General features: G+C 41.1%; 1 protein-coding gene across 1 annotated transcript; it reads left to right on the top strand.

Annotated features, from left to right (window-relative positions):
* The first annotated feature begins 1,579 nt into the window (after positions 1-1,579).
* Positions 1,580-24,033, top strand: LOC105750134 (protein-arginine deiminase type-4-like). The gene is made up of 17 exons (XM_031962754.1): positions 1,580-1,912; positions 2,705-2,885; positions 4,048-4,120; positions 7,375-7,472; positions 8,826-8,937; positions 11,674-11,793; positions 13,297-13,475; positions 13,857-13,960; positions 14,481-14,597; positions 14,966-15,077; positions 16,362-16,466; positions 17,488-17,636; positions 19,667-19,811; positions 20,432-20,555; positions 20,862-20,932; positions 21,767-21,922; positions 23,474-24,033. The coding sequence occupies exons 1-17, from the start codon at positions 1,716-1,718 to the stop codon at positions 23,705-23,707; spliced, it is 2,277 nt and encodes a 758-aa protein (XP_031818614.1). The 5' UTR covers positions 1,580-1,715; the 3' UTR covers positions 23,708-24,033.
* The last annotated feature ends 381 nt before the right edge of the window (positions 24,034-24,414 follow it).

The raw sequence follows: 24,414 nt of genomic DNA, 5'->3' as shown, positions 1-24,414 counted from the left end.
TTCTCTCTCTATCTCTCTGTTTCTCTCTTCCTCTCTCTCTTTTCTATTTTTCTTTTCTTCTCTGTCTTTCTGTTTCTCCATCCTTCTCTCTCTATCTCTCTATTTCTCTCTTCCTCTCCCCATCTTTTTCTCTCTTCTCTTTTTGTCTTTCTCTGCCTCTCTCTTTTCTTTTTTCTTTTCTCTCTGTCTCTTTCTGTTTCTCCATCCTTCTCTCTCTGTCTCTCTTTCTTTCTCTTTGTCTCTCTCTGTCTCTCCCGTCTTTCTCCTCTTTGTTTCTCTCTCTTTTACTTTCTTTCTTCTCTCTCTGTCTCCTCTTTGTCTCTCACCCTATCTCCCTCTCTCTGTCTCTGACTCTGTCTTCTCTCCTCTTTCTTTTTTTTTCTGTCTGTTTCTCTGTCTCTCCCTCTCTCATATATCTTTCCCTACAAATATGTCAATAACTCTATCTTTAAAAAAAATCAAAATCAAAAAGCATTCACCAGTCATCCAGCTTCTACCTGAAGACCTTCCCTGACAAGTGACTTGCCTTCCAAGAGGGGAAATTCTCCTTAACATCTCCCGTCTTGGCTCTTTTTGACACTATCTACAATTCCTTTTTCTTCCTCTGTAGAATGAACTAGAGGAGGAAATAGCTAACCACTCCAGTATCTTTGCCAAGAAAACCCTAAAGGGGGATCACAAAGAATCGGATATGGCTGAACAGCCAAGACCTCTAGAACATAGAATGTCAGCTTTGGCTGAGAACTTGGAACTCAGAATTTCAGAACCAGAAGGAGCCTTAAAACATGATTATGTCAAAGCTGGGAGGGACCTTTGAATTTAGAACTTTAGAGTTAGAACATTAGTACTAAGAAAGAATCTAGAACGTGGAAATGTCAGGACTAAAAAATCCTTTGGAATACAGAATGTCAAATCTGCAAGGAAACTTTGAAAACAGAATGTCAGATCTAGGGGGGACCTCAGGACAAAAAAAAAAAGTTTAATTTGGAAGGGCCTTAGGGATCATCTTGTGTAAACTCCTGGGGTTGACAGGCAAACAATAATAATCATTATATAATGTTGATATGGTGCTCCTTTACACATACTATCTCCTTTGATATCTATGACATCCCTGTGAGATAGGTACAGATGGAGAAACTGAGGCTGAGAAGGAGGTCAGCCAGGCTTGTACTTCAGGGTCTTACTGACTTCACATCAGAGCTCCCGGAGCCACCTGAAAATTGACTTTATATGATCTAAGACACCTGTAGATGTGGGCAGGTCAATTCTTCCCTGACCCTTGCTTCCTAGAGTCCTGACTGCTTTCATCTGGGAATATGAGGCTGTAAGAAGGTCCCATCGATCTCCTCTTGTGAGAATAAGACACCTAAGAATTTTAAATGCTAAGAGCCACAGAGGAAGCAAAGCTGCCACAACAGCATTTCTGTAATCAAGTGTTCAAATCTACCAGAATTTGAGAAAAGAGGAAGTACCATAATATATATTCTCACCTGTCTTCAATCTCCTATTTCTTGATCACGGTTTACCTTCAATTACTTGAGACTCAAGAAGATGGAGGACATCTGGGTAGATGATTGACAATTCCTTTAACTAGGGGTGAGAGGGGCTGGAGGCGAGTCTGTCGACTGGGGTCTATAGCAGGAAGTCTTGTTTCTTGGCCCTGGCTGCTAACGATTGCAGAGGGTCTGAAAGGGTTTTCTTGAAGGCAAGGAAACATGGCTAACTGGCATGGAGACTTGGTCTCCTGGCAAGGAAATCTGGTCTCCTGGAGGGCAAACATGGACAGCTCGCAAGCCCCGAGTGAGGAGCCTACAACACTACAATTCCCAATGAAGATTTTCTCCATTTCTTTAGAGCGTGTCGTTAAGGCAGTGTGCATAACCGGCTGCTCCATATTGATTGATGTCATGGAGTAAGAGAAAAGGAGCTTCCCTGAATTGGGAGCCCGTGTGTTATGTTACTGTCGTGTGACCCTAAAATGTGTTTGTTCTGAGGCTGTTTAGGTGGCGAGGGGAGGAGGGGGTCATGGAAAGAACAGCGAGCTACCTGTGGGATCAGTTGTTTATTGTGAGTTTTAATTTCCTCTCTCATGAAACCAAGGAGCTTCTTTTGGCTCTGACATTCGGAACCTCTCCAGAGCCTTGGAGACATAGGGTTCCTGATGATGAAGTGATGTTCCGGGAGCCATTTGAGGCAATAGGACAAGGGAGAATGGGCAATGGATTTGGAATGAGAGTCAAATCTACCCATAAACCTTTGAGGGAGGACCAAGGTAACCCCAGGGGAGAAAAACCCAACTAGGAAACTGTCAAAGCGTCTAATATAGCTTAATTTCCTTTGGGAAGCAGTTCCTGTTCTGGGTTCAGGTCAGGATGGACTTGGAGAACTTGGACCTGAGAGATGCTTTGAAAACAGAACTTGGCCCTCTCTATGGACCAGTGAGGGAACAAAAAAACCAGAGATGGAAGTGATTTCTCAGTTATCTGTCATGCTAGCTGCGGAGCCTATCGACACTAGAACCCAAATCTCTCAGCTCCAAGCCCACCGTTCTCTTTTCTACCCCAGCACACTGTACTCATAAGCCTCATGTTTTGGGAGGTTGGGGTTTTTTGTTTTGGTTTTTTTGCTGCCCAAAGGCCTGGGGGAATGGTAGAGAATACAAATGTGACTGCCTGCTTATCTCATTCACCATTTCTGATACCAGGAAGGCCCCTGAAGGTTATAAGACCTTTGAAGCATCAGCTTCCACAGGACTTCTGTTTGATGTGGAAGGAACAAAATTTAACTTTGGCTTCGCTGGACACCCCAGCAGATGGTACCTGCAGCCTTCATGTATGCTCAAACTACAGGCAGTAATACCCAGCTCTAAGATGTTTTCAGAATGGGTGAGTTTATAAGTTGCTCAAGTCATGGGGAATATTAAGTGCCTGCAAATCCACCTTCCAAGAGATACAATGTCCAGTTCAAGAGAAAAGGATAGGCCTTGGATTCTGCCCTGGCCAGCCCAGAGTTGGAACTTTGTGGTTTCTGGGTACCGCATTTCAGGAAGGATGTTGAAAAGCTGTCCAATCCAAAACACTGTTGGTAATTATAGTACCATACCTATAGTACCATACCTATAGTACCATACCTATAGTACCATACCTATAGTACCATACCTATAGTACCATACCTATAGTACCATACCTATAGTACCATACCTATAGTACCATACCTATAGTACCATACCTATAGTACCATACCTAATAAACATCACTTCTCTGGGAGCTTATGATCTATTTGGGTGGCAGAAACTACAACAGGTGTACATAATCTGAAGGAGACGTTTGGGGTGGGAAGAGACCCATGATTTCATTAGCATAGGAAGTTCTCCCTGAAGAAATCCTCCTAACGTGTATTTCTTGGACTTTGTTAAAGGGAGAATTTGTTCTGCTTGACTATGCAGATTTGTTAGAATTGTGCTTTTTCTTTCCTCCTTGGTGAAGGAGTGAAGAAATATTTTATTATTAATCTTTAAAAATCCCTCTACCATTGCGAGCTCTAGCATTTGCTTTCTAACTTCTAGAATTGCTTGAAGTATTGAGAGGTCAAATTAACTTTCCATTTGTCACAGATTTAAATCCTATTGGGGAGTTTTAGCTATCTGCCCTCCTAGAGCTAGCTCTTTTTCCAATGTACCAAGTTAATTCTCAAAATGGGGAGAATAAATACAACGTGGTATGAGGGAAAGGGATAGGACTCTAGAAAGACCTGGAAGTCTTGATATATGTGAGGAAGGAAGAGTAAGAATTTTGTGAGGATAGAAATCCATCTGAGAATGGAGAACATCCTCTTCAAGGACATGGAGATAAGTAATGGAATGTTCCCCACCCCCCAGCCTCTTCCCCAAACCATCAACTAGGCCAGTTTTTTCTGAAACATAGGGCATATGTAGAGGAATGACGAAACTAGAAAGACTGTACGGAGCCAGATGGTTCTAGTAGCCCTACTGTGATGAATCTGAAAACTGTAGACCCTCCCATCTCTGAAATTTTGGTGTCTTTACAGATTAGAGTCACCTACTTTAAATATGGGGAGGAACGTTCTGACCATGTGGCTGTGATGATAATCACCTGTATCTGTGAGTAACAAGCTTAAAGGGGGTAAAAGAAAAAGGGAAATAAGAAACTTATTGCAAGCACGGGCTTGGCTTAGGCAGCCAGAAGGAAGGGAGCACAGGGCAGGAGAAGGATTAGCTGTAGAAAGCTTTGGGTCCAAATTGGGAAGGTCACAGTTGGTTAGTGCCCTTTTTGAAGGGTGTCGGAAGGAATGACTACATTGCAGGCCCTTGCTAAGCACTGGGCCAAAAAAGATTAGCCTCTGTATTCAAGGATCTTGTGTTCTAATGGAGAAAGATAACACATAAAAGGAAGCTACAGAGTAGGGACTGGGGATGAGGATCCTTGCATAAGGACATAGGGTTGTAATTCAGAAAAATGAGAGGCAGAGCCAGGAGCAGAAGGTAAATTCACTGGCCTGGGCCTCTGCCCAAAATGGAAGCATCCCCACCACTGGAAGGGGTGAGGAAAGCCCAAGTTACTGGAAAAAAGCTCCAGAGAGTGACTGGCTTGAGGAATTTAATTGAAGCCCAGCTGGAGAACAAAGGTTGACCAGCCTGAGCCCATCTCAAATGGGAGGAATTCCCCATTAGAGAAGGGACTGGCAAGGTGGATGATGATTCCCAATGGCTCCCTCAGCATTGAAGGAGTAGATAAAGTTTTGAGCGGTCAGGTCATCCTACATTTCTTTAGATGACAACTCCTTCAAAGATATTAGCTTCCCTTAGGCTATTCTGCCTCATAAAACCAGAGAGTGCAAGGGAAAAGGTTACCAGACTGGTCTTTTTTTCTGGAAAGACCTAGGGAGTTTTAATAAACAGCAAGTTCAATAGGGATTCAACTGTATGATGGATTAGCCAAGAAAGCTAAAGTAGTTTTTGGCTCAAGAGAAGCATGGGAAGGTAAATGGGTTATGAGTTAATCATTCAATTGGGTATAGAAATTCTTCTAACTCTATAAAGAAGTAGGAAAAGAAAGATGGAAAGGAAAGGACAGGATAAAATGGTGGGCAGATAGAAGGGGAAAAGGGTTGATAGAAGATAAGAATGGGTGGGGACAAGTAAAAAAAAAAAAACACAACTGAGAACAGGGTAGAAAAAAACAAATATATAAAAGGGCGAAAATAGGATAGAGGAAAATGAAGAACTGTTCATCATAACTGAATGTGAATGGGAAGAACTCTCCCATAAAAACAGAAGCAAATAGAGTGGAGATGTTACAGGAAAACAAGGAACTGGTAACCAATAGCCTATTTTCCCAGTAAACAATATAGGATTCTACTAAGAAATAGAATATTTGTGGGAGGGTTGAGAGAAGAGAAGTTTTGGAACAATCTCTGTATACAATATGAATCGAGTAAGAAGAAGAAAAAAGATTGCCTTATCATAAGGAGGACTTAGTTGAGATTGTTATTGGGTCATTTTCAGTTGTGTCCAACTCTTCACGATCCCACTGGAGGAGAGGGGTTTCTTGGCAAAGATACTGCAGTGGTTTGCTATTTCTTTCTCCAGCTCATTTTACAGATGAGGAAACTGAGGCAAACAGGGTGAAATGACTTGCCCAGTGTCAGAGTTAATAAATGAAGTTAGATTTGAACTTGGGGTGATGAATCTTTCTTACTCCAGGCCCAGTACTTTGTCCATTGAACCATCTAGCTGTTCCTTAGCTGAGATTAGATAATGTAAATTGGAACTGGGTTATGATTCTTTAACTCTGTTCCTCATAGGAACAGGGACAGAGGAGGTTGAATGTAGTGGTACAGAGTCGGGCTTGGTAGGACAAAGGAACAAGGTATTTGAGAGCGGTTAGCAATGTAAAGTTGAACTGAAAGATCAAAACTGGTTTTGAATGACGGCAGAGCAAAGATGGTGGCCAAGGAGACAAGTGATGGGATGTGGAGGTTGGAGAGGAAATACTGAGGATAAAAAATATATAAGAGAATAATATAAGAGAAAATAGGTACAAATAAGAAAATCATGGTCTGAAAGAAGTTCAAAATTCTTGATTGTGGAAATAGCAGATGGTCACACCCTTGAGTTAATCAACATTCACAAGTGTTCTGAGTGTGGCTAAGCTGAAAGTGATTGGTGCAAGTGATTGGACTTGAGGCTGAACCAGGAAGCCTGGAGACCACCAACACAGTTCATCCTGCTTGCCTCAGTTTCCTCATCTGTAAAATGAATAGGAGAAACTCTTCTCCCTGAGCGGGAATGGAATATCACCTATTTGTGATAAAGCAATCTTTTTTTTTTTTTTTTTCCTTCAGCCTTACTGATTCATATTGTATATAGCAATTATTTCAAAACTTCTCTCAACCCTCCCACATGTACTCTTTATCTCTCAGCAGATGAGTTGGTCCCATCCTATACTAGGGAAAATAGACGATTGGCTACCAGTTCTTTCTTCTTCTAAGTAGATAGAGGGGTCAATTCATAACATGGAAGCTTTATTAATTTTTATTTTTAATAAAGATTTTTATTTTCAAATATGCATAGATAATTTCTAACATTCAATCTTGGGGGGAAAACCTTATTTCAAATTTTTTTCCCTTCTTTCCTTCCTCCATCACCTCCCCTAGATAGCAAGTAATCAAATATGTTAAACATGTGAAATTCTTCTATACATATTTAACGTGTAAGCTTTAGATTAGATGAGAAAATCTGAAGGAATTTTGCATTATATACTAGATTGGATGAGGTATGAATTATAAAACACTTCGCAAACCTAAGGAGCTCTAGAACTATGAGGTATATTTTTAAAATGACATAGTGACCTTGAATTTTTAATTGGAAGGCCCACATTTGAATGCTGTCTCTTCTTCTTACTGTGGGAACTTTTACTTGTCTCATCTCCAGTTTTCATATCTATAAAATAAAAGGATTGGGCTAGAAGGGACCATAGAATTCCTCTAATTTATCTTTTTATACAAAGGCAAATTTCCATTGGGTACATACAAAAATTTTTTTCAAATTATTTGCAGTATCCCAAAATAGAAAGGACAGTCTCGAATTCCGTGTCACTTTAGGTCTTCAAGTAAGAATGTCGAGGATTCTTGTTCAATCTCTTGCCACTCCATGATTTACAGGCTAAAGAGACTTCCAACATATGGAGCCTTTGGGAAAAGTAAACCTTTGGACATTCCTTAGCCTTATCGGAAGAAGGGTGGGTTGGGAAGTCTGCTTTTCTGGCTCTGAGAGCTCACTGGGAGAGTGTTCTTGGACCCATAATAGTCCTGGACGGCTAGTCACCCTTCACTGTCCTTTGCTTCCTTTTCCAGCCCTTTCTCTGTCAGGGGTAAAACGCAGAAAGGAAAATGAGAGCAACAAAAAAAAGAAAAGAAAAGAAATAGAAGAGAAGAGAAAAGAGCTGCTTAAGGTATAGGGGCTGGGGCTCTTAATTCAAATAAAAATATACTCTGAAGGGAAAATTCCAAGGTTAAAGCTTCTGAATCTTTTGTATGTCCTGTATCTCCTCAGCAGTTTGAGGCTATGAATCCCTCTCAAAGTAATGTTTGTAACTACATGGAATAATTGGAAATTATACCAAAATCTGGTTCTCAAAAGTAATTTTTTCAAAAAGTCACAAACTCGGGGCCTTCCAAGTTTAGAGCCATATTGATGGAATCCAGGGTGGGGGAAGGTCAGCATGAAAAATGGGTAGAGTACTGGACTTTGGAGCCAGAAAGGTCCATGCTCCCATTCTGCCATTGACAATAACTAGGTGTAACTCTGATCAGCTCCTTTAACTCTCAAAGCTTCTATTTCCCAAACCATTAAAAAAGACTCCTAATGTCTCTAGGCACCCATCTTGTAGAATTGATTGTAGGCTCAGATGAAAGAGTGAATGAAAATCGATACATGGTGTCTCGATAGATTGAGATACTCTATATTTGTTCAAAAAGGAATGTTCTTTGGAGAAGAAAGTCAGTGGGAAGGAAAAAGGGAGTAGGGAAGAAACTGGTTATATCAATTACTAACATATCACTAGGTACCAGGCATTGGTAGCCCTTCCTTCCCTGGGAGACAAATGCTATTATCCCTATTTTAAAGATGAGGAAACTGAGGCAAACAGGTAAAATGACTTGTCCAGCATCACACTGTTAGTAGGAGTCTGAGGTTGGATTTGAAATCCAGGTTCCATAATTCTGTGTTTACAATCAAACAAGTATGAAATGGGCTTTGCTAATACTGAAAAAACAAATAATATATCAGTCATTTTATGACTTTGGGAAGTGGTATCTAGGATCTGAATAAAAGGAAGTCAAGTAATATTTGAATATTAAAATTTTAATAATTGAGGATTGATTTCTTTGATTTCTATATTCTATATATTGAAAATTCTACTTTTGAGTTACCAGCTAGATTTTTCTAAATTCTGAATTAAAAATAAGGCAAATTCCAGGCAGCAGTGCAGTATGATCGATGAGTTGTAAAGATTAGGCTTCAAATCCAGCCTCCAACATTTCCAATTGTGTGAGCCTGCGAAGTCGCTTCACTTCTGTCTCTCTGTAAAATGAGGATAATGGCCCCTATCTCCTAGGGTAATTGTGAGACTCAAACAAGCTTCAAATGTGCTTGGTTACAAGACAATTTTTTTTTTTTTTTTTTTTTAATGCCTGTTACCTTCCCCTCTCTCAATATGTAGTCTGTCCAGGCAGATTTTTTTAAGGAGGATTCATTTCTTGAGTCTGGGGTGAGCTGGCTCTCTGGAGCCTGTTTGTCATTTCAGGAATACGCTCAAAACCCCTGGGAGGGGCCCATCATGATTGTGAACTGTGGATGTAAGAATGAATACCCACCTCGATTAGATAATCGGGAAGAAGAAATTCTTTATGAAGATGGTAAGTCAATGCATCTGCCATTCAGGGAAGCCCAACCCAAGGGGCAGCAAAGTGAATTTATTTTTATTTTTTATATTTCTATTATCGAGAAATTTATATTTAATTTGGAGATGCTTCTGTTTCTAGAGTTACTCCTAGTCTAATCAAATATCAACAATGCATTAGTTATTGTGCTGGGGATTAAAAAAGTCAAAAATGAAAATCCTGCCCACAAGAAGCTTTAAGCCTAGGGAAATGAACAATGCATCCTCAAATAAGAAAACTTGCAGAATAGATCCCTTTGTACATTTGAAAGGAGAAAAATGAAGTAAAAGGCTGTAACCACTGAAGTAAATTCCAAGTGCAATGGAGAAGCCAGATTAGTAATTTAGAGCAGGGGTGGGGGAAAAAGTCTGATCTTTGAAATTATTTGGTCTAACCTGCCAAGGCAACAGACAATGATGAGCTGAAAGCTAAGCACAAGAACCTGTCACTGGGTTCTATAAATTGGTAAATGTGTATGACCCCTGAATGATACAATATCCAAATGGCCCTTGGCAGGAAGAAAAGCCTCTGATTCAGAGGCAGCTTGGTACATAGTAGATGGGGGCCTTGATCCTGGAGATGGAAAGAACAGAGGCCAAATTCTAATTGGACACTTACTAGTTCTGTGGCCCCTGGGCAAATAAACCTTTCTGCCTTTATTTCCTCATCTGTATAAAAAGGATAACAATAATATACTTGTTGCCCACAGTTATGAGTATCAAATAAGAAAATTTATAGGTCTCTTGGCAAGTCTTAAAGTTGTATATAAATGCCCACTATTTAAGGGGGGAAAAAATCTACCATCACAACAACTAATAGGTTTGTCAGTGATATTTTCAGCCTAGAGATAAAAATGCATTCTTTACCCAACTTTGAAGCTTACAAAATGTCAGTAGATTCTTTCATATAGCTCAGGAGCCCCTAACAATCTAAACAGTCTATGTACTTTACCCATAGTCCCCTTTCTCTAATTTCTTTTTCACAGTAATGAAGCATACAGATTGGAAGCAGCTATAATTAACTAAACTTTAGATAAAATAATTAGTGCTAATTAAATAGAAGTATAAACAAACTTTGAATAACATAAGTTTAAGTTTAATATAAGATCTCTAGCCAGGTGAGATGCAAGAAAAAACACTTAACTCTATAGCATTTTTACAGGTGAAATTCTCCACCAACATCCCTTCTCCTCTGCCAGATTACCTTGTGGCCCTAGCAAGTACTTCAAAGAGCAGACATATATATGTGTGTGTGTGTGTGTGTGTGTGTGTGTGTGTGTGTGTATATGTAGTTTAAAAAAAAACAAAACAAAATAAAAACAAAAACTCCCCCTTTTTGTTTTCAGTGGGTCAAAGACTGAACAGGCATGGAAAGTTTGTGTTGTATATTATGAATCTCCTTACTAGCTTTTTCTCTCAAAGCTCCCCTTCTTCGAAGCTTTCTTATGCTATTTCAAGGATCCTTCCAGTTACTGAGAGTCACAATTTCAGCGACACCCCAAATTCTTCATTTCTTTTCTTCCATGTACATGGTTGGCTGCCAAATCTTGTCCTTTCTTTAACTTCACTATTTTGCATCTGTTACCTTCTTTTACTTGGCTGTCACTTTAGTTTAGACCCTTATTACTAGTTAAGTGAAAAATCTCTTTACTGATTTTCATGCCTCAAGTCCCTCTTCTCTAATTCATCCTCTACACAAGCCAACAAAGTCATCTTTTTCTAACACACAAAACTGATTCCATCACTCCCCTAACTTAATAAACTCCTAGGGTTCCTTGATTCTCAAGATCAAATATTATTTCCCTTTAATATTTTAAATGTTAACTTTTATATAAATTTATATCACATATTTTAATATTGTATAATATATAGTAGCATGTTATATAATTTGAAAGTATGCATGTATTGTATATGTGAACAATTTTTTTTTTTTCCGATGACAAAAGTGTAATCAAAAGTCTCAGAGATGGGCTCTAGAATATAGCGAGTAAAAGACTACGAAAGGCTGGAAGAATCGAACAAAAATTTGCATGCTCTCCTAGAATGAATTACTTAGATTTCTTGGGCAGGGATGAGTAGTTGCTATAGATCCTATCATAGGTGTGGAGCTAGAAGTTCCCTTTAGAATCCCACCCATCTTACAGATTCTGAAATAGAGACCTGGACAAACAGAAATAATTTGCTTAAGGGAGCATAGATAGTAAATTGGACAATATTCCACTGTCCCGTATGACATCCCCATGCATGAGGGTAAGGACCATGCTCTCAAAGCTGACAATCCTGATGGCTCTGAAGGTGGGCTTATGGTACAGATGGAGCCCTCTGGAAGTAGAGGCAATGAATCTTGGGTGGGGGGGGGGGGAGGGAGAAGAGTCCCTTCTCTAAAGTGGGGATCTATGAGCCTTCCTAATAATTAAGGCCATCTAACAATGGATTGCCACATGGAACAGCCAGATGCCACAGTAGATAGCCCACCGGCCCTGGATTCCAGAGAATCTGGCTTCAGATGCTTAACACTAACTGTGTGATCCTGGGTATATCACTTATCCCTGATTGCCTAACCTCCTGAGGGGGGGAAAAAAAAAATAAAAATGCACTGCAGCTTCTTTTGAAAGAATGAGTTCCCTGTATTACATAGTATTCAAGTAGATGCTTAAGACCTCGGAAGGACATTCGTATCTTCAGGAACTAAATGTTTCTCTTCCTTCCCAAGATGTTCGTGGACTGGCAAAAGTAATGCTGGATATAAGTACCCCATGTAATTTTTTTGTGGCTCATCGATTAGTTATCAGTTGCTCTCATCCAGACAGAGTGAGACTCTTTGGACCTGAAGGTAAATATCCTTTTTGTCTTTGGGACCAATAGGAGCAGTAGGGGGAGGGGGGGGGGGGAAAGACCCGGCTCCCAATGGAGGCTTGGCCACTCACTACTGGGGAGTGACTTCCTCTGGCTCAGTTTATCTAAAAAATGGGGGTAGGGTAGAAGACCTCCAAGGTCATTCTAACTGGGAATTAAAGACCCATAATTTAGGGAAGTGGGAGTAAGAGGCCTGTATATGTGCCGATAAATGAGAGAACTAGTGTGGTTCTGGCAAATATTTCCTCCAAGGAACCTTAAGCTTTATTCAAAAGATAAAAGAGAAGTGATAAGTGGTAATCCTCTATCTGCAGATTTGTTTCCCACAAACAGTGGGAGGAGGGCAAAGGATAATATCACGAAGGACAGGCTAAAAGAGGCTTCCTCATGCTGACAGAAGGGTAGAAGGCAGGTTCCTAGGAGAAACCTACCATTGGTGACAATGGAGGAAGAGTTAAATCAGGGGGATTTGCAAGAGGATTTAAAACCATTTTTGTAAGGCATGAGGAGACAGAAGGCAAGAGTAGTGCAGAGGAGAGGTTTGGGATCTAGGTTTCTCGATTCAAATTTGGCCTTGGCTGCTAGCTGTCTCTGAGCTGAGGCAAGGTTCTTGATCTTTTTTCTTGTAAAAACAAGATCATTGGACTAGATGGTCTTTAAAGTCACGTCTAACTCGAATCTTCTATCCAACGATGTCTGTCTTCATATTCTTCAGCCCATTCCCCAGCTACAGAAAACAAAACCCCGGCTATGAAATTCTGATAGAATTTAACTTCTTTATTTAATAGATGGGAATGAAATGCCTTGCCTAGATCCCAAAGTGGCAGAATCGATTAGAGTCGGCTGTCTTGACTCCTTCCAATCGTTACTTTCTGGTCATTCTTTAGACTTCCTTTAAAAAAAAATTTCATCCAAAAGCCGTCATAATTCCTTTTCTTGCCACCCCCTAACTATAATTGTCCCTCCCTGAGAAATGACCTTAAATTCAACTCTTAGAATTCCAAGAAGGGAAGAAGGGAGGTCAACTTCCTTCCCTTTCTTCTCCCAAACTCAGAATTTCTTTTTGCTGATTGAGTTTTTTTATAAAGTTGAGGCTTTTTTAGCTTGGTCTTCAAAGACACCCCACCCAAAAAAAAAGTTATTGTTTTTTTTATTGGGTTCTTTTTAACCCAATGCTATCATAACTCAATTGTTTTAAAAAGAACATCAGTTCAAAAAAAAAAAAAAAAATAGAAAAGAAACCAAAGTGACTGAACTTTGATCACTATTGTAATTTGCCCCAAGCTGAACTTCTTCTGTTCTCTGGGTCTCTCCCTATAACCACTAGCCCAAATTGCTCAGTCCATTAAACCAGAGAGGGTTAGGGAGAGTTTAGTATCCCAAGAACTGTCCAACCAAGTATACTAACTGTTAGTATACTCTGTATGCAAGTATACTTGGAACTGCTCTTCTAATCAGCCTCATTTTTTTTTCCTCCTAGGATCCCCCATAAATACTGGTTACAAGTTGGTACTGGGGCCAAATAGACCTTCCCATACCGTTGATCAACTGAGACACAAAGAAAAGCGGACATTTTATGTGGAAGCACTTACCTTTCCAGATGCTGATTTCTCTGGGATGATTTCTTTCACAGTTACCCTTTTGAATATTTACCATAAGGTATATTCAGAAACGGGTTCTGGGCTTAGTGGTGGAGGCTGGTAAAGTCTAGAGGGCAAGATAGAAAGATAACTCTATGAAGGGTTGGGGAGAGTGATGGTAGGATTGAAGAAGCCTTCCATTATGCAAAAAAAATAAAAATGAAAAAAGACCTTGGGAGCAATGGGAAGGAGAGAAACTTGGGAAGGATGGATTGATTCCAGCTTCCCCTTCAAGTTGGAAAGGACCTTGGCAATTACTCCTAGTTCAGCCCCTTCGCCATATAGATAAGGGAACAGTTTTAGAAAGGGGCTCTGGGTCACCCAGCTAGCAATCTAGATTCTCTAGAACCCTAAAGGTTAACAGCTTTCTACTTCATTAGTCCCTTCCTGCCTCCCCTAGAAAGGACCCGAGTATCCGATTCACAATGTAGGAGAGGCTTTCCGTGTGGCTCCTTGGATCATGATTTCTAACATTCAACCACCCAAGGAGATCTTCGTGACCGGGTAAGAAGGGACTTCAAGAAGCTACACTGAACCTCCAGTGATTCCTCTTCTCCTTGTTCTGGCCTCGGTCCCACAGCTCTCTGTGCCAGTACATGGGACAGAGCTTTATGATTCCCCTACTACTTGGGACTCGGTTATAATGGGAACGCTTTGCTTAGGTCAACTATGTCCTTTCTAGGAGTTGGTGTTCTCATCCACCTGAGTTCTCCCCGAAATTATTTCGTATTTACTGTGTGTGGAGGTCTCTCTGTGTATAAATACATATACATATATTTATGCACATGTACATAAAGATATATATCTGTGTATAGAAATACATATATATGAACAGACTCTGTGTGCACATATACATGGATATTTGTATGTATAAGCACAGGAAGTGTGCAGTGTTCCCCCACCTTGGGTAAAATGGAGCTTCTTGAGAATTGGGACTGTTTCTCATCTCTAAAGCCCTAGTAACTGCCACTCTCTGGCACTCATGAGCCTAAATTTCGAGCTATTTTGCTGCTTCCTCTTCTAGCAAACTGAAGAAATGGCCCTTGCATCCGTGGAGATTTTGGAGGGACACCGAAAATCCATTGCGTGTCAAGTGGTTATCGGGGTCAGCGAGGCCGAGGCAGGGCAGAACCAGAAACAGGTCTGTTCTAGGGTTTGGAGTCGCTAGCTCTGGGCTTGTCTTCCCGAGTTCACATCCAGCCTCAGACACTTACTGGCTGTGTGATCTTGACCGGATCACTTTGCCATGTTTGCCTCAATTTCCTCATCCATAAAATGAGATGGAAAAGAAAGTGGCCAGTCACTCCAGAACCTTTACTGAGGAAACTCTGGGGAGGAAAAAGTGGAGAAGGGAAAGGGAAGTTTTTGTTTGTTTGTTGGTTCTTTTTCAAGGGGAAAACACTTTTTCAGGTTACAAAAGTAATAGGAGCCCTTCCCCCTGCCCCCCCCCCCAATCCTTTCTTATGATTTGGGTAGGATTACATCCTGTGGTTCTGTGCTTTCTTCCAGACTTATACCTGAATCATCTTTCTTAAATGCCCTCTGTCACTTTGCCCATGAAGCCAATTGTGAGCTGATTTTCTGCCCCGAGGACAGGACTCGTCTAGAGACGTGGATTGGGGTAACGTTAATGGGCTGAAAAGCCTAGCTCTAAGCTCTCCTCCATGTCCCGATGGGCCTGCCCTTAGTTAGGAGGGACAAGAGACAGGGGTGGGGAAGATGTTTGCTGGCAGGGATACTCCCTGCACAATGGGTTATATGAGTGGGGCAAGATGGGCTGGGTTCCTGGCTGAGGTCCGTGGGGGATGTGATATTTGTATGGATGTATCTGAAGTTCAAATAATAGAGTATATGTAAAATCATAGGAATTCTGCTTATGACAGATCTTCTTCTAATAGTCCCACAAGGTATTTGTATGTACATCTAAAAGTTTGGAAGAAATTGAGCTTTAGGGAAGTCAACTAGTTTTCCCCTTTATAAAGCAACTAGTATATCGGTGAAAAGAACATTAAACCATGAGTCGTGAAGACGAGTACAAATCCAGCCTTTAATATTAGCTGTGTGATCCTGGGCAAGACACTTCAGCTCTGCTTGCCTCAGTTTTCTCAATCTATAAAATGGGTATAATAATAGCAGTGACTTCCTAAGGTGATTGTAAGGATTAAATGAGATGGTATTTGTTTTTTTTTTTTGTTTTGTTTTGTTTTTTTGTTTTTTTTTTTTAAACTACATTCAGCATAGTGCCTGGCAGTTAATAGGTATGTAAATGCTCTTTCTTCCCCTTTCCTACTTATATGAAAGAAGCAAGTAGAATCCTTGAAATTTGAATAACTCTTGCTCCAGCTTCTTCAATTTGTCATGTATTGTTTTCCAGTTAGGCTCAACTCTCTGTGACCATATTGGGATTCTCTTGGCAGAGATACTAGAATGGTTTTGCCATTTTCTTCCCCAAAACCTCGGGAGGTACTGGCTCCCCTCCTTGGGGAGCTCCAAGAAGAAGCTGAATGTTAATGTGCCCTATTCTAATAGGGATCTTTTTAATGTGTTTGGGTTGGGTCCTTCTGAATCCCAGCGCTGGGATTTCATAAAGTGTCCAAGGCAATGGACTATCTGACACACTTTGCCTTCGTGTCTTTGGGATCAAATATATACTCAAATGTACAAAGAAAACTCAAATATTTCAAACCTAGCTGTCTGGGGTAGGGGGAAACACGATGATCTCGATACAAATAAGTCAGGTGGGAAGACAATTATTTGAGTTTGAGGGGCTAAAATTTGGGCAGAGAGTCCAAAAGGCTGTTGAGAGACTAGTTTGTGAGGTAGGGGAAGGCAGACTGCTCAAGTGACTTCTACCTCTAACTTCTATGTGAAATGGGACCATGGCTTCTGTTTTATTCCTTCCCAGAAAGAGGTGGCGATCGGGTATACCCACAGTCCTCAACTACGGCTTCCTGTTGTCCTCGATGTCCCTTGGAATAGGGATCTCAGCCTCGTGTTCAAAAACCATCTGGTACGTGACTCGGTTGAGTATAGTAAGCTCCAACGTTGCTCCTCCAAGCCTATCACGAAGTCAAATCCTTTACTTGTCCACCATTTTCCTGTTTAAAGAATTTTTCCTTTGTCTTGCCCTTTGAGGTCAACAGTGTTCATTTTTCTCTATTTTGTAGATGAGGAAACTTGAGCTCTAGATTTGGGGGGAGGGGAAATGTGACTGGCACACAGTCAGAGGGAGGACACACATGAAGCCAGGTCTTCTGCTTGGTCCACAGCATGGTGAGAAGGAAATTGAAGGGAAAACAGTCTCTGATAACTTCAGAATTTCTCTTTCAACCAAATACTGGGCTGGATATCACATTTTAAGAAAGTCACAGGAAATAGCTAGGAAAATGTCCAGAAAAGGTGACTAGAATGGGGAAAGAACTACAGATGTTTAACTTGGAGAATGGAGAAAATGGGTCAGGCAAGAACAAGATGGAAATATTTGATTTTTCTAAGGCTGGCACCTAAAAAGCTCAAATTATTCTGTTTGGCCCTATAAGTCAAAACTAGAAATAAGGTCTGTTATAAGGGGAAAAAATTCTATTTGAGATAATAAAATTTTGATTAACAATGAATTATTGAAAAGTGGAATGGAATTGCCTTGGGAGGTAGCGAGTTCTCCATCCCCAGAGGTCTTCAAGTAGAGGCCAAATGAACACTTGTCAGACATGTTTGTAGGAGGGAATCCTGGCCACTGAGATTAATCTCAGAATTGGAAGCTTCCTTCTAATTTTGAGTTTGTGTCTGTGTTGACTCAAATCTTAATTTTACCACTGACTAGTAATTTTATTTACAACAAGTCAACAAATCTTTGAGCCTTGGTTTTTTTTATTTTTCTATTAAAGTGAAGCTTCAAGATCCCCTTATAGTTGTGACTCCGCCTAAAGGATTAACCAGATCCTGGCCCCCGTTGACCAATAGAATCTTAATTTTTGTTCAAATATGACACTGATTCTTTTTCCTCTAACCGGGGGGGATGGGACTTCTCACAGAGAGGGAACTTTGGCTATGTGATCCATGAACGGGAAGATGATGATAATCTGGATGTCCCTGGGTTCCTGGAAGTCAGCCCACCAGTCATTGTCCATGGCATCGTTTATCCTTTGGGCAGGATTCTGATTGGCGATGGCAGCTTGCCCAGGTGAGGAGCAAGTTCAAGACTAGCTGGCATAGGGAATGAGAATTTATTCTTAGTCTTGATGGTAGTTGGTCACTTATATTCAATCGGTTTAAAAACTGTAGGCAAAGCATTTGTTGGGAACAATCGGCAGGCACCGTGCTAAGTGCTAGGATACAAAAAAAGAAGCAAAAGCAGCATAAATATAGAAATCTGTTTAGAAGAATAACACATATTTAACCTATATTGGATTACTTCCTTTCTTGGGAAGGGAGAAATTTGTAACAGAGGGTTCTGCAAGGATGTGTGTTAAAAATTATCTTTGCATATATTTTGAAGAAAAAATAATTTTTTTTTTTTAAAGAAGCAAGACTTCTAGCCTTCAGGAAGTTCACAATTTAATGGGAAGAAAATGAAAATAATGGTTGATATGGTAGGATCTGTACCATGAGACAGACTGAAAGGCAACCTAACACACTAGCTCATGACAAATATATTACTGTGTACAAATTTCCCAGTAAGCATTTTTATGATTTCTAATAAGCTCATTCACTCAGCATTTGTTAAGCTTCTAAAGATATACAAGGTATTCTTGAAGTATAGAAAAGAAACTATTCCTGGCTTCAAGAAGCTTAATTATCCCTTCCACATCATAAGGTTTGAGGGCCTTCCACCCCACCTCCTATCCCTGGGGATCGGGAAAATTCCAGTATAATTTTTTTATCCCTTTCTCTATCAGAAGTCTGAATTTTTTTTTTCTTTTTTCAGGGTGTTTACAGTATCTTATTGTAAAATTTGGGTTGATATTATACAATATTATATGTTTTTTATGTTTCTGAATTTATCACCTTTTTTCTATGTCATCTGCTGGCCTTCATGTGGCTTCCATAAAACTCCCGAAAATTTTGCCAACCTACAGTATATCGAAACTGCCATGGGAAAAGTTGTGATGCGGAAGGGATACTTGCATATTTCTACTTATCTCAAGAGAGTAGGGAAAAGTCGATTGGAGCAATCTTAAATCAGGTTTTTATAGGATATTGATGTGATCGTAAGAAAGAACATTAACCTTGAAGTCAGAAGACCAGAATTCAAATCTTTCTATGTGATTTTAGGCAAATCTGTTTATTTCTACAGGGTTTAACAGTTCCTTCCTGTTTTCTATAAAGCGAGGGTTAGGGTATGTCATTGAAATCGCTTCCAATTCTGAATCCTACAACCTGATGGTCTTGGAATCCAGATTCTAGAAAAGAAAAGGTCTTCTGAAGCCAGAAGAGATCTTGGAGGTCATCCTAAGTACGACTCGCATCCTTACTTTTTCAACTGAGACCTTGAGAAGTAAAGTCAGGGTTCAAACCAGATCTCCTGATTTTTAGATGCAGCATGATAAGACTTCCCTTCTGTGTCCAGGATTCTCCCATCCAAATTAAGAAATATACTAATGGCTTAAAATTCAAGTTTCCCTCTGAAATAGGCAGAGGGAGATAGATCCCTCCTGGTTTTTGTAGAGGTTGAGACCGATGGGTGTGAAATACTGCATATATTACTTGGGTTATGTGTTGTCTTTTCTTTTCCTTTCCTTCTTCACAGTCAGTTTTAGACATGGGTTCAAGAATTAGTGAACCCCGAGAGTCACTTAAGCTTTTCAGCATCCCAGAGAATCTTCTAGGATTATAAATGGCAGAAGGTTACCAACTTGCATCAGTAGCCGTTTTCTCCTCTAGGTGCCTCTAATGCCAATGAAAGAACAAGTCTGGTGTCTATTTCCTCCTAATATTAGAAGGAACTTTCCCTCTGGGAAAGGGAAAGAAGTAGAATGTTCAGAGGGCAGTGATAAGAACAAAAAATGGATTTTTTTTTTTCCTTTTTAAAAAAACACAAAATGAAATGTGCCCAGTGGTGAATTGTGAGTTGAAGAACTCCCGTGGCAGAGTGGCCAGAGAAGAATTAGCTGTGAGCTGCTGGGTCTGGGATCCCCATCTTCCTATCCCTGCGTCCCTTCTCCTGGTTACCTCCTACTTTACTTATTTGTGCTTATTTATTATGTTTATTAGGGAAAAGATCCCAGAAGTGAATCAGAGGTTACGGAGATTCATCTATGCTCAGAATATACAAGACCCCTTAGAACTCTTCTCTGAATGGCTGCTGGAGGGCAATGTGAAAGAGTTCCTTACCTTCGTCCCTGCCAATGATGAAAAGGTAGAGAGCAGGAAAGATTCCCGCCCCCCCTCCCCCCCCCCGCAACAGACCAGGAATACATGGGAAAGATGGGACCTGACATAAGTTTGAACTGTATTAGAGAGAAACTAAATGGGCCTGAAATTAATCCCCAGACACAAGAGAAAAGGAGAAACTAGTGACCATGTGGTCCAGTGGCTCATGATAGTGGGGAAATTAGTTTAACCTCTCTGAATGATGGACCCAAAGGGCCTCTGGACCATGGATGCGTGACCCTGAGTAGATTGGTACCCCTTCATTTGGGCTGGTCACCTCAAGCCACCTGCCCTTCTATAGGGGAAAGCTCTGACTATGAGGACAAATTGGGAGTATTCACCCTCCCAGACCTCTTCTTGATCAAGCTGGCCAGCATCCCCAGTGAGACTTATGAGGACTTCTTCCTTGGGATGTCCAAGCCACAAACTTGAGTTCCTATTGTATATTAACCCAAGGAACTGTATCAGAAGCTAGTGAATCCGCTCTTGCCCCAGTAAGAGCAGCTGGTGGCTCCATCCATCCTATCTTCAACAAGATCCTCACCCCCTTGAAAACCTTGACCATCCACAAACAGTCTTTCATTGTTCTGCCCTTTGTCTCTCTAGGGCTTCCGGCTACTCCTGGCTAGTCCCAGTGCCTGCTATGAGCTCTTCAAGAGGGAGCAAAGCCGAGGCAATGGGAAAGCTTCTGTGTTAGACAAAGTGGACAGAAACCTGCTTTTTTATACAGGTAATCCCCCCCTTTCTCCAATCCCCCTCATCTTAGACAACTCCAGCTGAATCAACATGGGCTCTTCCAGTACAGTCGGTCACAAGCACAGGGAGATCCCAATGTGCACAGTTAATTCTTGCCTGAATGCTATGAGATCAGATAATAAGCATTTATTAAACACCTATGGTATACCAGGTATTGAGGGGACAGACAGGTGAAATAATACCTGTCCTCAAGGAGTTTATATTCTAGTAGGAGAATATACACACCCTTACCTCTCTCAAGAATGTTTATTCTTATCACCTTGTCTTGCCTTCCCTACAGAAAGGGTGAAGATGAGTATCGATGACATCTTGGCTGATAAATTCTTGTGGAGGCAGAATGACTACGTACAGGTATTGGGAGGGATGAGAGGAGAAGGACAGGCTGGGGGGCTCCAATCCTGCCTTCTGGTCATTCCGAGCCAGGGTCCAGAGAGGAGCTGGGAGAGCCCACAGACTAACCTGTAGTCCTTTTACCATAGACTAGAATTTAATCCTCTCTTCCCTACCTGGGAATACCCTGACCTGGGATAGGAGACTGACTTGGGGCAAGAACTTGAAGATCAAAGCTAAAAATGGGGTTGGAAACAGATTCCACAAATGTGAATTGTCTGCTATAGGTCTGGGGTGGGAAGTTTTTGTTTTTGTTTTTGTTTTTGTTTTCTTTAAAGTTATTGCCTTTCAAGTTAAGGGCTAAAAGTCAGGAGAATGGGGTTCAAGTTCTCAGCCTACCACTGACTTGCCATATGATGTGCACATGTCCCACTTCTTTCTGGGAAATGAACAAGTTAATGAAAAGGGAGAACTTCCTCCAATGAAAAAGAAATTAGAGCAATAATTAGGAGTTATTTTGCCCAACTTTGTCAATAAATTTGACAACCTAAGTGAAATAGAAGAATACCTAAAAATAAATAAATAAATAAACAAGTTAAATAAATAAACAAGTTAGATGGGAGTTATTATCAAAGACCTTGTCTAAGTTCTGACATTGAGTCTGCATCATTTAAAAAAAAAAAAAAAAAAAAATCCCTACTTGAAACTCAATTGTTGGAAGAATGTAAAATTTGAAGTCGGCCTGGATTTAAATCATGACTTTCCCAGCCTGTGGGCTTCACCTCTAAAATGAAGGTTGGTTTAGGTGACAAAGGTTCCCCCATGATGCTTTTCTTCCTCTATCCCTATGTCAAGACTTGTATCACTTGGAACCGAAGGGTGCTAAAGGCAGAACTGGGTCTCTCAGAGAAGGACATCGTTGATATTCCCCAGCTGTTTCGCCTGGGCTGGGTCAATGATCCCGCCACCAAACAAGAAGTTCTCCGAGCAGGGCATCTCTTTCCAAACATGGTAAGGAATCTGGCAGGGATGAGGTCATATCTGACACCTAGTTTTTCCATTTTTTTTCCCCCTGAGGCAGTTGGGGTTAAGTGACTTGCCCAGGGTCAGACAGCTAGGAAGTGTTCAGTGTCTGACTACAAGGTAAAATTCTGGCAACAGATTGGATTTGGGGATAAATACCAGAAAAGAATCAAAGATAACAGGGGAAAGCTTAGAAGTGGGATGTGAAGATCTGGGAATCCTCAGCATGGAGGTTATAGATGAACAATGGGATCACCAAGTAAAGGATGGAAAGGAAGGAGTGTGGAGAAGGTCTGGGCAAGAGTCTGATCTGAAATGTCCCATAGGCAGCTGGTGAGATGGACCAGAACCAGAGGGGAGACTAAGGGCTTTGGTATCGGAGCCTAAGCTAGAACCTTGGGGGACACTCACTGTTTGAGGGTGGGACACAAAGACCCAAGAGAGCCCTGGAATGGTGCTTGGATGCTTCTCCTGGGAGTAGGTGACCTTTCAATCCTTGAAATGCCTAAAGTTTTCCCAAATATCCCAAATATGTGACTTCAGATATGAACTGAAACCGTGACTCCAGCCTCGGCCCGCTGTGCTGAGCCTCCAGCTACCAGCCAAGCCCAAGGAATGGGAACGGGAGAAAAGTGAGAATATTCCATCCATCCTCAAATCAAGAGGCTAAGATTGCCCCCTTTAATAGCTCTGCCCGCCATCAATAAGGGCCTTCTGGGCCAGAACAGAAGCAAACTTGGGCTTGATGTGGAGTGCTGGGTTGGGGCTGGGGCAGAAGGGAACCTCTTACCAACTGGCTGTTGAGGGAGGGTAGCGAGTCCTCCCCCCCCCCCCAAACTGGGGATTGTTGACTTTGTTAGGTGGGTACTTTGTACAGTTTAGATTAGATGGTGAGGGGTAAGGGGGGGAAGCATTTTAAGTGCCCCCTATATGCCAGATGCTGTGCTAAGTGCTTCAAAGATCTCCTTTGAGCCTCATAATCCTGGGGGATAAACGCTATTATTCTTATTTCAAAACTGAAGAGATTAAGATGTAGCCAGGATTATATAACCAATTAGATGTTGGGACCACATTGAACTCTGTTCTTTCTGGCCTGGGCACTTAACAGCAGTGGACAGAGAGCCAGGAGGGCCCGAGTTTCATGTGTGACCCTGGACAAGTCACTTTGCCCTTTTTACCTCAGTTTTCTCCTCTGTAAAAATGAGTTTGAGAAGGAAATGGCAAACCATTCCAGTATCTTTGCCAAGAAAACCTCCAATGGGGTTGGACCTAACTAAAAAATGACACGCTTCCTGACTCCAGGCCCAGTATTCTATCTACTGTACCACTAACTACTTCTAGAACGGAGACTAAGGTCTCTTCCATCTCCAATTCTGTGTAGCAAGAATAGGTCTTCCTTTTAGAATTTTGATTTTTTTTTTTTTCTCCTTAATGTTTTGCTACATATACTATCTCCCATTTATAGGGGCTTCTTGACTCCAGATGCTGCTGATTTTTTTTTTTTTTTTTTTTTTTCCCATCTTTCCTTTCTTGCCATAGTTGAATATGATTGTCCTCGGAACTTACCTTGGGATCCCTAAGCCCTTCGGGCCCGTAATCAATGGGGTCTGCTGTGTGGAGAAAACGGTCCGGAACCTGCTGGAGCCATTGGGCCTGAGCTGTCTGTTCATTGAGGAGTTCTTTGGTCATCAAGAAGATTGGGGGGATGCCTACTATTGGATCAACATCTCCCGGAAGCCATTGTCCTACAAATGGTGGATACCGATAACATGATGGGTCCTTTCCTGCTCTTTTCTGCTCTCCTCCAGAGTTGGTAACAGGGGCTCTCTTCACCATCTAGTCTTCAGGGTAATCCCCCTCTATAGTAAGGGCCAAGGGCAAAGTCTCTTCTGACGAGGATCTGTAATATGAGGTAGTCTCTACCTTGAGACTCCTTAGATTGTAGCATATTTTGGGCCCTTTGCCCTTCTGGTCTCCTTGTCCTGACCATTTTATGGCAGTGAGAGCAGTTAAATAATCAAACCCAGACATGTTTCTTTTGGCTCAGACCCTGGCTGAGAATTTGAGCAAATATCCAATAAAATACCTACTTCATCCAAGCAGTAGCTTCTTTATTTATTATTTATTACTTTACCTGGGGTAGGGTGGAAAAAGAAAATCCTATTTAAAGGTTACTTTCTCAGTCCTCTGGGAAAAAAATAGCACAAATCTGAAAGAATATGGGGAAAAATGCTGGACGTGGAAGTTGAGAAGTCGGGTTTGAAATAAACCCCGTGAGACAAGGGGCAAGTCGGATCCTCTCGCACACGGCCCTACAGTACTACCCCACAGTCCATGGCTTTTGTGCTACCATAGCCAGAGCTGGGGTGTGTTGTGAGGTTTTTAAATCTCGACGCCCAATGAAGGACTACTTGATTCAGAGAAGAACATTAAAAAATAAATAAATAAAATAATGTGTATATGATTTTTCTCTTTAACAG

This window comes from Sarcophilus harrisii, chromosome 3 (genome assembly GCF_902635505.1).
Source record: "Sarcophilus harrisii chromosome 3, mSarHar1.11, whole genome shotgun sequence".
Taxonomy (NCBI): Eukaryota; Metazoa; Chordata; class Mammalia; order Dasyuromorphia; family Dasyuridae; genus Sarcophilus; species Sarcophilus harrisii.
This window is presented reverse-complemented; position numbering and strand designations above follow the sequence as displayed.

Bases quoted from the DNA above. Each gene is read 5' to 3' on its own strand.
- LOC105750134 (XM_031962754.1), top strand. From the start codon at position 1,716: ATGGCTAACTGGCATGGAGACTTGGTCTCCTGGCAAGGAAATCTGGTC. The intron at 13,476-13,856 runs GTATATTCAGAA...TGCCTCCCCTAG, and splicing joins TTTTGAATATTTACCATAAG to AAAGGACCCGAGTATCCGAT. The intron at 21,923-23,473 runs GTAAGGAATCTG...TTCTTGCCATAG, and splicing joins GGCATCTCTTTCCAAACATG to TTGAATATGATTGTCCTCGG.